Below are 12,909 nucleotides of genomic sequence, written 5' to 3'. Positions count from 1 at the left end.
ATGGAAGGTGGAACCTAAGCATAGTAGTTGTTGTTGTTGCTAGTTTTTGTGGTTGTTGTTGAAGATGATTACAATGTTGCTGTTTTTTGTTCTTTGTTTTCAAAAAGGAAGAATGGCATCATAGGGTGATTTCTTGACTTGTGCATGAACTGGATTTAAGTGAAGCGGAGTTGCAAAACGTAGATAGCCTCACTCTTTCTTCCAGAGTTATCAAAGTCCAGTGATAAGACAAAAGTCAGGAAGACTGGTGATGGCCCAGAATGCAGTGGATGACATTGGTATCTTTGATGTCTGACAAAACTCTAAGCTTCCACAGTGTCTGCTTCAGCCACCTTCATGGCCGTTGGAATGAATTGTTCTCATCTTCCCATTTCTTAGCAAAATGAATGGTTGTTGCCTGACTAACTCATCATATAACTTTGAGAGGAGGGCCAAAACCTCTCTGTACCTTACTTTCCTCATTTAACTCTAAATTTTGTGATCCCAGGGTCCAACCATTTCCAGCTCTAACTGTTGGTAAATTATGACACCACTCAAATATCGAATAATTCTCCCTTCTTATATTTCTCTTCCTACTGTTTGAAACTCTTATGTAATGAAGATATTTCAACCTCCATTATCATTATTTGTGTATTTTTTCTTATTCTTCTACCAGATGGGCCAATTCTTTAAGGTCAAGGATTGAGTTTTCTCTCATCTTTATAGCATTTGCCGTAAACCCAGTGTTTTACTAACAGCAGTCACTCAATAAATAATTATCAAATCAAACCAAATTGTATTTAGTTGAAATAAACCTCATGATAAATTCCATTTATTGGTTCTAATTCAGAAAATCTTAAATTTAATGTTAGAAGAGACCTTCAAGGTCAATCTGATCTAACCACTTTACAGAAAGGAATAGAAATCAGAGAAGTTAAGTTACATGTCCAAGGCCACACAGGTGATAAGTGGCATGGCTAGAACTAGAACTCAGACTGTTTGGTTTTAAACCTAATGTTATTTTCAAATGCATTATAGGCACATCATGATAGTGAGGTTATGCTCTAGTCCATATATTTGTGTATTTTTTTCACAAGAATAGGAGAATTTTGCAAGAAAACATGGTCAAGGGGACAGAGATTTGGCGCAGTGGATAAAGCACCTGCCCTAGATTCAGGAGGACCTGAATTCAAATCCAGCCTCAGACACTTGATACTTACTAGCAGTGTGCCCCTGGGCAAGTCACTTAACCCTCATTGCCCCACAAAAAAGAAACAAACAAAAAACATGGTCAAACTATCCAGTCTATTGTTTCTCAAGGAAATAAGCAAATGAGCAAAACGAAGATAACATTTCTCTATCTTTGTGCTGGATAGTCCTCTATCCCATACGTAGAATGCATTTCCAATGCTCAACCACTTCTTATAATGCCTAGCTTCTTTCAGAGCTCAGCTCTAGGATCGCCTTCCCCTTGAAGCCTGTCCTAATACTTCCCAGTTGCTATTACTTTCCCTCTTACCCAAACTGTATTTATTTGGGGGGGAGGAGGGAGGAACAACCTAAACCCATAATTTCATGTGTATCTGGAGATCCCAACAAACAATTTCCCAATTAAGGCCACATAGCCTGTATGTGACTCAAAGGCCAATTCTCTATACAAGATACTAACCTACCTCTTTTTATTTTGCATCTTTTTGTGTACATATATATTGCTTCCTCCATGCAGATTATAAACTATGCAAGGGCAGGAACTTTTTCACTATTATATTGACCATTTTGGAAAGGGACCACTGAACTGGAAAAGGGCATATGTTTCTCAAATAAGGGGAGAACTACTCCTGTGGGAAAGGACTGGAATCATGTCACAGAGTTATAGGGGTAATGGGTCCTCATCTAACTTGGAAAAGGGGTCAAATCCATCCCTTTTTTTAAAAGGAATTAATTCTTACAGAATGAAAGTGACTGATCTCTCAGAGCACCCTAAGGTAAATATGAACATCATATAAAGAAGTAAAGTAAGATAAATAATGGTTTCCACAAAGATCATGTTAGAAACTTTTAAATTACTAAATTAAAACTTTTAAGCATAATTGTCTGCAATTACTTGGCCTTTGAAGCTAAATGGTGTTGTTTTCCCTCAAGTCCCTGTCAGAAAGGGCAAGCATAAATGAAATAGACAAAAGCTGTTAGCAGCAATTCTTTGGGTAAAAAAAGAAAAAATACTTAGGAGGATGTATTATTTCAAAACATGATGATAACATGGCTAATGTGGAAATATGTTTTGCAGGAACTCATATGTATAATGGTATTACATTTCTCCCTTACTAAATGAAATAAAAGGGGCAAAGGGAAGGGAGAAAATTCAAAATTTAAATTAAAAAATAATAAAAAATAAAAATAAATATTTGTAGATCCTTTTCCTTCCTCCCCACACTATATCAAATCACATTCCCTCCCTTAATCTTTTCTATACCTTAAAATCCCACACTAGTTTTCCTGGCATTTTTGTCCACCAAAAGGGTGGTTGGTATAACTCTGTACAGGGATTAATATACTGTTGCCTTAGTTTCATAGGATCTTATCATTGGAAATGCCTTTCAAGGTCACTTAATCTAACCTCTCATCCAATACTAGAATTCCCTCTACAATATCCCTACAGGTAGGCATTCAATTTCTTCTTGAAGACTTCCAGAGATGAGGAATCCATTATGAAAAAAAAGACAACTCATTTTAAGCAGTAATAACTATTAAGTTCTTTATATGAATTCAAATATTGTCTTTTACAACTTCTCTCCATTCGTCCTATATTATGTCTTCTTAAACCCATACTCTATTGAAGATAGTTGTTGCTGTTGTTCATCCTTCCTACTTGAAGAGGACCAATGACATCATGATTTGGGGGTGAAGGTACAATATGTTTGACTGTAGTCATTCAGTTCAATATGAACTCAGAAAGCTTTACCACAGGTCAGGCACAAAGAGTCCATTTGAACATTTGGAATGAATATATCTCTAAATTTATGCCTCTTTGTTTCCTTCGTGAAGACAGCTATCATGTTCCTCAAATATCCTCTCCATGAAAAACAACCCCAGTCCCTGTAATTTGCTCTTTTTGTTTGTTTGTTTTGTTTAGAACTGTGAATTCTCAGGTGTTGGGAATTCCAGGTAAAGAACTTCTCTCCCCTAATGCAGACCTATAACTCATCTATAATACATAATCTCAGAGAGCTCCTGGGAGTGCCAATAATTTAAATGGCTTTACCATTCTTACCCATAGTCAATGCTAGTATATCAGAGGCAATACCTGAACCCAGAAATACTTAACTCCAAGACCAGTCCCTTATCACTATGTCACCTTATACAAAGAAATTTGCTCATATTTCCCTCTACATTCTGAACAAGTGGAGAAAAAATATTTTAATTAAAATGCCCTTATCCTTTCATATTTTTATGGGATACTATATCTTGGGAACACAATCACAAATACAAAGATTGAAATACAAATACAATACAAATACAAATGCTCATTTTATTGATCATAAAATCAGCTAACATTAAAAAGAATCTTCTGTTTTCAAAATAGAATGGTTGTTGGCATATGATTTAATTTTCCTCTTATGTGACATAACCTTTTCATAGAAAAATGGTTTTTAAGCATTACTAATCCCCAAGTGACCAATGTAGTTTGTGGGGAAGGAGGAAGGAGGAAAGCAATGTGATTTAGCCTCATGTCTTTGCTGAAATTTGGAATGTTCTCTTTAGGACTTTATCTCCTAATCTTGATTTATGAGAGAATTCTGCTTGCAAGATATTTGTACAATTAGAAACACCTGAGCTCAAGCAGAAAAAGGACTATGAAATCCCAACAATCTGACATGTGAACAGCACAAGTGGGAAAATATGCAGCCCAGATATTGGGTCACATACATTCCTACTCAATTTCCAATGTACATTTCACAAAGAAACCAGCAAATTCAAATTCATCTAAGGGCAATCCATTAATAAGAACAAGATAGAACATCTTGCAAAGAGTCAATGGCCGCTGATTTTAAAAAAATGGCTTATTCCTATAGGGATGCTGCAGTGTCTCCTCAGATAGTCTGGCACCAAAGCAGTTAATTCATCTATTCTGCATTCTTCTTCTGCCCAGTAGGGCATACTGTGAAAAATTTTGCAGTGAGAAAAACTGACATAGGAAGTGCTGCTTAAGTAACCTGACTTCTTAAAATAGTTCCTTATAAACAAAACTCACATGATATGATTTGAGTGTGTAAATCCAATTACATTTCCCCAGGAAGCATTGCTCACTTGCTCTTACATTGGCTTTCCATTTTCTATTGTTGCACCGTAGGCCAAAGAATCCTATGCCTCTCATAGTATCTCTAAAAATACAGAAGACGGCATAATTTGCATAATCCATTCTCTTGCTGACTGAAGTCAAAACCTTTGTACCACAAAATCCTTTGCCTTTTCAACCTTGAATTATCCTCTAGTTTAAAGTACAGATTGAGGGGGGAGGGAGCAGAGATGAAGAGGAGGAGGGGCCACACTTCACAAATCAAGATGTCAAATGATCTGATATGCTGATCATCCTGCTTTTTCTCCCTCACTGGATCAATATGTGCCTAATTTCTTCCCCAAAAGCAAGATTTTTTGAGATATTCATTGCCTTTGCATCACACTTAAAACTCTGTATCAGACCAAAAACATCTGGATTAATAAAATGACAAGATTGGGATCACAGGAAATATTTAGACAACAGCAAAATGTCACATCAGTTTGATCACAGCAGTGACCTTTGATTGCAAGTGCTTCCTTGCTGCACTGAGTTTGGGAAAATGATTGTGTGTGTGTGTGAGTGTGTGTGTGTGTGTGTGTATCTTTCATATTTATGCTCGGTTTCACTCATTTTTGATGAGCTCTTAAAATGCCATCAATCATCAAAGTGTAAATATGACTAATGTGTTTGCTCTGTTGAACAGGACATTGCTGCAGCTGCTCCAGGAGAAAAGTTCTACCCGCCATACCCCCTTATTCTTCCCCAGCCCCTAATTCTAATATAATTGTGCTGTGACCCACTGGTACAAGTTATATGATACTACTGGATATGAAGAAAATAAATTGATAATTCAATCAAGAAGAAAGCAATCTGCACCATCAGATTATGAATTGCTCTAAACCCATGAAACCCCAAGGCATTAGCAAATCATAGTAGAGCAAAGGTGGCAGAGACTGATCAGGAGAAATTTAAGTAGATGCTTTGAACTGTCACCCAGGCATCATGCCTTAAAGTCCATCCTTTTACCCTGCACCCACCAAAGAAGATATAAAAGGATAGTCTCAAGATATTTTTCACCAGTAAAAGAATAATATTTCCATTTTCTGGCATCCATAGGAACCCCCTGGGAAGGTTGACACTCAAATCTGTTTATTGGAGAGGTATTTTTGTTCCCTCAGGCATGCTGGGATGCTGCAATCATTTTTTACAAAAACCTTTAAGAATTTGCTGAAGAAAAATGTACAGGCAGAGTGCCATAGGTTTTTCAAATAAATATACTCTATAAAGTGTAGTGATAAATTCAGCTGGGGCCTAGACTTATTCAGCTGTGAATATTCACTTTTTTTCTTTTGAAGAGACTATCTCAAAACCTAAATTGAGGTGATTTAGGAAACATGACATTTGTTAAGCACAAAGTAGCGAATTTTGTTTATGTGATATGAGTTGGAATGAATAAGACATTTCAGAGAGTTATTAAGCTCGAATTGGCCTTTTCTTTCCTTAAAAATGATTTATAAGTTGATTATTCCATCTCCACTTGTTTGGTCAAATCTTGATTCACAGTATAAGCAACACACACACACACACACACACACACACACACACACACACACACACCCCTTTGGTTCAACCCAGACCAAAAAATATTCCAAAAAATTGTTCCTGAAAAAAACACAAAAAATACTTGGGTAGGTTGATATGACCTTATGTGTGTTTTTTTTTTCCAATTGTTCAGTGGGACTGAGTCTAGATTGAGGTATGCTGAGGGATGGGATTAGAAGGCATGTGCTATATTCAAGTCATGTCATTTGACCTTGACAAGAACTGGTACTCTTCTATTTGCAGGACCTTTTACTTGCCTAGCTAACATAGACAAATCACTTCACCACTGTGATGTTAACTTTTTATTCACCTTACCAAGGTGTATGGAAGATTAATGAAGTACATTTCTGGATCCACCAAAGGAAAGCCCAGATCATTGTTTTTCCTGTGAACTATTATTGCCTAACAATGTCCAACCTCTAAAATAATTTCCACCCACCACATCACTAAAGAGCTGTTGAATGATAATTAGGTAACAGTCAAATACCAGAGAGTTTATCATTCTCATCAGCAATTAAAACAGTACTAATAATGATGACAACAGTATTCAGATTGATTCTAATTCTTCTAATAGCCCAGTCAACATTATGAGCCCCAGGTGCCTCTATGCATACTCACAAGAAGTCTTTGTGTCATGAATTGACAGATGGATAAACTAAAACAACAGGGCAATTTATTAGTCAAGGATGGGCAGGAAGTCAGTGACAGAAGCAGAAAGAGGGCAAAGAAATTCTTGTCCTTGCATTGTATCAGTTATATTCTATTCCTTTGTTGGCATGAAACTGATCCACCTTTAGGAAGACAGTACTACTCAGGGGAGCATCAGTTTTACAAGTAATGGCAGAAGCTCAGGTGAGCAGAGAAATAAAGGAGCCTTTTGAACTGTCTATACCCTTAGGGAATTAATCACTTTTTCCACCCCATAAGGGAGGAAGAAAGCAGTGGTAAGGGTAGATCTGCCCCAAGACATGACTCTTTGTTTGCACATGAGAAAGGGCTGACTTTATCCTAACCTTTGCTTTTGGAGTGGAGAGGGGGAGAGATAAACCACCTCTTTGTGCGTTCCTGGGTGACATTTTTAGGAAGCATGTTCTACTCTTGGCGCATTTGGGTAAAGTATACTATACATCAGAGACAACACCAAGGCCTATTCTCTCTACATTTTGTACAGGAAGAGAATTACAGCTTCGTTATTTTATACAATGTCACAGATCTCATTTCCTTGTTGGGGAAGAGGGAGGGAGGAAGGGTGAGAGAAGCTTCTCATGGCATTGACTTTAGTAGAAGCAATTATTTGTATTATTTGTACACCTAGAGACTGCATTTTCAGAGAGATAAAACAGCTGCTAAAATGCATTGACTCTGAGCTCCATTTTTATGTTTCCTGATTTTTTGAAGATGCTAAGTTAAACATGAGCACTTCTCTTAATGGAAATCAAAATTAATTTTGAGATGGGATGAGATCCCAGGGTCTGTGGCTGTCAAATGATAAGCCTGTGCCCTGCTGAGAGAGATGATGAAGTTACTGCAGAATAGCCTCCTGCCTGTGTTGCAGTCATTTGTCTAACATAGTGTCTTTCTTTAGCTCCTCCAATAAATGTTCATTCATGCATCATATGTGGTACCACCTTCATGTATCTACTTTGTGAAAAATTTCATAGCTATTCACAAGTATCCAGAGAAAATTTCAAAGGGTTACTACAAAGAAATTACTATTTGGACCCCTAACGTGTTTGCATTTAATATACTTAAATGAGTGTTTGTCTGCATGTACAATTACTATAATCTCCACTAAAGCCCACCTCTCAACACTTATAACAACATCTCTGTGACCCTGGGGTTCTTGAATGCTCTGTCAGTGTAATATAAACTGAAAATTAACAAAGTGGAAAATTTACTGGTATTCCCCATCTGAGAACCAATCTAGCTAAAATGTTTGGATAGTCTAATGATCAGATGAGTAACAAAATTATGGTACAGTGGTAGTGGTGGTGGTGGTGGTGCTGGTGTATGTGTGTGTGTGTGTGTGCAAAAAACAATTCATGAAGAGTATTTACTATGACAATTAGGAGTCTTGAGAACCACTTTGGTTGAGAAATTTCACTAGTGAAATCATAGCTCTTCTAGAAATATGCAAAGTATTATGAAGCTTTATAACAAGTTGAGGTTTTTTTCTTATTTAAGATATGCCCTTAGGTCACTTGGCTTTTTGACATTGCCAAGTGAAAAGAGTATCTTGAGAAGACATTTTCCTGTCTAGAACAAGAGATCTTTACCTGGGGTCTGTGAAATTTTTCTATCTATCTATCTATTTACTTATCTATCTATCTGTCTGTCTGTCGGTCTATCATCTATCTATCCTCTATCATTTATATCTATTCATCTATAACTATTTCAACTTTATTGATTTCTTTTCTAATTCTGTGTATTTTACTTTATTCATTAAAATTATTCTGAGACAAAAATTATTCTGAGAAGGAGTCTATAGGCTTTATCATATAGACAGAGGAGTCTGTGATACATTAAAAAAAAGGATATGAATCTCTGGTCTAGAAGAAACCTGCAAGAAACTGAATTAAAGTTCAAGATATATGCCATTCAAAAGCATCTTCTTACTATAAGGGCCCAAAGTGCATTTTAAAAGTTTGGGGGCATCACTAAGTGCAGGAAGATGAACTCAGGAGACATTGCTTAAAATAAATAAATAAAAGATTAGAAACACCCAAAGTCCATTTAAAAGCAGAGGGGGGACTTTTTTTTTAAAGACTCTGAGAACACTAGAGGGAGCCAAAGGAAAAAATTTACAAATGGAGAAGTGGAAGACTATTCAGCACCTACAGCTGGAGGAGAGCTCCTTGGATTCTCACCAAAGGTTAAGAACAATCAGACACCCTAAGAGATTAATAATGGTACTATTGTGTTCTAAACAATAAATTAATGTGCATTTTTTAACAAAACAAAATATGAAGGCAAATTTTCATGGATTTTGTGGGCCAAGGTTCATATAGAGTTTTTATGCTTCAGTGAATAATTATTTGGCATGTGAAGTAAAGGAAAAGGTGGTTGGTGATTATTTTAAGCCACTTATTGGTAACATTTCAATGACATGTAAAAATAAGTAGTATAAATTGATTGGCTTTATGGATTTATTTCACAGTAAAAATAAAACACAAAAACTAAGCAATTTTGTATATTTTGTACTTTGAAATGATTCATTTTGCCACCAGAAAGCACCTGAGATATGTTATTCTCAATGGTATTTAATGTTTAAACCAAATATTTTAGTAATGTTTACCACATTAAGAAAGAATATAATATGAAAAGGAGTTTGTCAAGACATATCTTAGGCTATATTTTCTTCAAATATCCAAATAGAAGAAACATAGTCATCCTCTTCTCTCTGTCTCTGTTTCTCTCCTTTCATTTCTCCCTCTAACACACACACCACAATGATTCAATTTTTGTATGTGAGAATATCAGAGAAGCAGGAAAGATGTGTTTTGAAACTGTTGGAATCCATATTCAAAAGGTCACAGGACTTTGAGTACATTTAAGAAAACACTATAATGCTGTTGAATAAAGTGTCCTCCACCCTACTTCATCACTCCCCAAAGGGAATAGAAAATTTATCAGAAGCTAATTTTGAAGGTTATGGTTTCTAGAAATTGTCCCTTTATTATTTTAAATAAGCTTTAAGTTCAGTTTGGCCAGACCTATCTAAACCATGCCCAGTGACCACAGTTGCATGCATTATAAACTCCATATTTCCACCAGAAAGATAGCTAAGCCCTAACAAAATATTCTTAAAACAACCATCCAGATAAGCAAAGAGAGCAAATGAATATGGAGTTTTCAGAGGAGAAATAGAATCTCAAATTGACAACATAAACTGAATATCAATGATGAGCGAAGTATTTTAGAGACACTAAAGTTCTAAAAAGCATGTATTCAAGACAACTGAATGAATTTTATGTTTAGCTTTTGCCAGTGTCTGTTTACTAGAACTTTGCAAAATACTATGAAGCCAAATTACCTCAAAAATGAACTTTTAAAGGTTTTAATGGAGTAACAATATGAAAAAAGCTACACACAATCAGACTTCTAATCAAAATTTAATAGCCGTTTTCTTTGACTTTGGGATCCCTCCCCCCAAACTTTTCAGCAACAAATATGGTACTAGGGGAATGAATAGTTGGGGCATTATTCTATTTAATAGGTTTAGTTGAATGAAGTTTAGAAGAATGAATGGAGAAATCTTTCACCATTAGTTCCCTATACACATACAGTGATAACTTTAGCTCCCTGGATCAGATACTCTGGTGAAATCCTGTGCTGGTTGAGGAATGAATGGAGATCTATAGACTGAGCATCCTTTTACCTGAATGTGTTTCAAATGACTGAGACAAACTTGCCTTCCTAGCAAACACCAATACTTCTTTCCCCCTCCCCAACCTTCTATATTCAAAGAATTGAACTTCACCCAATAAAGGGGGATGGTCCTCATTAACTGCGAATTAACACAAAAGCATATTTTATACTTGTAGAAAATATCACTGTTATTACTTTATTTGGGGTTTCTTGAAGGTCCAGAAGTTCTCAGAAAGTATTTCCCAATTAGAAAATATTATAAGGGGATGGGGTAGGGCACTGAGAGGAGTATGGCAATATAAGGATTGGGGATTGAGAATGTGGAAGAAAGATGTCAGAAATAAAAGTGAAGAGCGACTGAGTTCATAGCCTCAGAGCTGGAAAGGTCATAGAAGGAAACTGAGGCTCAGAAAGAAGTCACATAAGGTCACACAGACAAGTTACTAGCACAATAAGTATCTGAATTAGGTCCTCCCATGCCCCAGTCTACACTTCAATGCATTACATACAGGATTTTTTTACTTGGAAGGGGCCTTAAAGATATTCTAGTCAACTACTTAACTATTTCTTAATGATCTCTATTCTTGGTTTAGATTATGAACCACCGCAGCTCCCAGCTGCTCTTTCTGGAATGCCAAAAGATAAGCTATTGGGGGTGGGGGGGGGGAGAGGAGATAGCATTGAAGAGTTGTCAAATAAACATTACTCATAGAAGCCTAGAATCTTGGCGATGGAAGGGTGATCTTAGAGGTCATTTAGGCCATTCAGCCACTTAGTGAAGAAAATACACTCATAAATAACCTCGAGGCTCCCCAGAAGCCAGACATAGGGAAGGGGTAGGAGGAGGTACCTGGTTGATGGAATTCACCGCCAACCGGGGGATGATTAGTTCCAAGGCGATCTGCACTAGAGATGTCACCAGCCCCGCAAGGATGGCCCAGGTGAGGGGTAGCGGCAGCATGCTGTAGGTGGCGAAGAGAGTGAAGAGCACATAGCCAATCCCATCCCCTAGGAGCCCGTAGCCCAGACCCGCGGCCAGGATCTGAGTCGTCATGGCCACCCAGGTCACCAGCCCGCTGTACTGTAGATATGTGTAGGAAGTGGTGTCCTTCCTGACCACCACCAAAGCACAGATGACCACTTCGATGCCTGTAAAGAAGCCCAGAAGGATGCCCTTGAGGGGGTCCATGGGGGCCGATGCCAGGGTCAGGTGGAGCACGAGCAAGGTCAGTTTGGTCAACACGTCCAGGATGTTCATGACCACCTCTGACTTGCGCCGCTGTCCCAGGAAATAGCGCTGGTAGAGGCGCTCCAGGTCCCGGGACTTAAAGGAGTTCCTCAGGGTGGGGAAGATTACCCCTCGGTAGGTGTAACCCCAATTGAGAAAGAAATCCGAGTTGCTGGGAGCGCAGTCGATGTGCAGGAAGCCCAGGTCACCGCTGCTACCGCTCCGCTCGGGGAAGACTTTAGTGGGGCCACCCCCGTTGTTGTGACCGCCCTTCCCGGCCGAGCCCAGACGCCCCGGCTGGCCCAGAGGGTAGAGGGGGAGGGCTGGGGCTTGCTGGAGGTGGGGCGCGTGGTGGTTGGGGCCGCTCGGGTCGCTAGCCTTGCCGTTCCCGCCGCAGACGCCGCTCTGGTGGATGAAGCGCTGCTCGGTGATGTGCCGCACAGCGGTCTGCCACAGCAGCCTCTGGGGTCGCGAGCCACCGCCGGCGCCGCTGCCGCTCCCCCCACTGCCGCCGCTGGCTGGGGGTGTCGGGTTAATGGTGTAGAGTTCTTCAGTGCTGCTCAAGCAGCGCACATCGGATAACTCCATAGCGCCCGGACCTGGGGAGCTGGGGGGAAGAGAAGGAGGGAAGGTGGCGGAGCGCCCCAGGGGGTGGGAGTTCCTTTCTATTTAAAAAAGAGAGAACGAAAGGAAAAAGAACCAGAGGAGTTGAGTAAGGGCGCCAAGCTCTAGTCTAGCCTACCGCTGTCCTTTCGTCCTCGGAAGGTGACGCCAGTGAGGGTGATCATGATCCAGCTACTCTGGGTAAGGGGAGCTCGGAGGAACGCAGCCCCTATCTCTGCACGCCGTGCGCGCCAGCGCCAAGAATTGTGCTTCCCTCTGCCTTCTCCTCTAGCCGCCCCACTTTGGCGCGAGGCGGCCCCGGCTATTTGCGCAGCCCTGGGCTCTCGGCGGCACTGCCTCCAGGGCTCTTCTCAGTGGTGAAGCCTTTGCTCCCCGAGAGCCACCCCGGCGCCTGAATGCTGCCGCTGCCGCCGCCGCCGCCGCCGCTGCTGCTTCTGCTGTGCGCCAGGCCGGTCTGTCCGCAGCCGTGGTCTCCCAGCCGCCCACGGCGCTGCTGCATCCTTTGAAAAATGGGGGCTTTTGGGGGGTGTCCGGTGAATGGTGGGAAGTTCCTAGCGGCCGCTGGGGCAGCGCACATCTGAGAACTCCATTCGGTGCGGATGGAAAGCCGGGCTGACCAGATGGGAAGGGGAGAGGAGGAGTATGGGGGACTGAGGTAAGGGAGGGGGTGGCTGCGCGTCCCACAGGAGGGATCGGAATGGAGGTGGGTGCTGAGCTAGTAAATCATAAAGCAGTTAATTAGTGAGAAGAAGGGGGCAGCTTGTAGCTCCTCAGTCTCCTTCGTTGCCCTCCTCTCTTGGGGCGAAGATGGTTAGGGCAATACTAGGTC

The 12,909-nt window shown here is 40.1% G+C and overlaps 1 protein-coding gene across 2 annotated transcripts in view; it reads right to left on the bottom strand.

Annotated features, from left to right (window-relative positions):
• Positions 1 to 12,664, bottom strand: part of ADCY8 (adenylate cyclase 8) — a 373,977-nt gene extending 361,313 nt beyond the window's left edge. For both annotated transcript variants that reach the window (XM_043978000.1, XM_043978001.1), the window contains exon 1: positions 11,079 to 12,664. In XM_043978000.1, the coding sequence (XP_043833935.1) occupies positions 11,079 to 12,044 (966 nt within the window). In that variant the 5' untranslated portion in view covers positions 12,045 to 12,664. The remainder of the gene's footprint in view (positions 1 to 11,078) is intronic.
• Positions 12,665 to 12,909: the final 245 nt, after the last annotated feature.

This window comes from Dromiciops gliroides, chromosome 1 (assembly GCF_019393635.1).
Source record: "Dromiciops gliroides isolate mDroGli1 chromosome 1, mDroGli1.pri, whole genome shotgun sequence".
Taxonomy (NCBI): Eukaryota; Metazoa; Chordata; class Mammalia; order Microbiotheria; family Microbiotheriidae; genus Dromiciops; species Dromiciops gliroides.
This window is presented reverse-complemented; position numbering and strand designations above follow the sequence as displayed.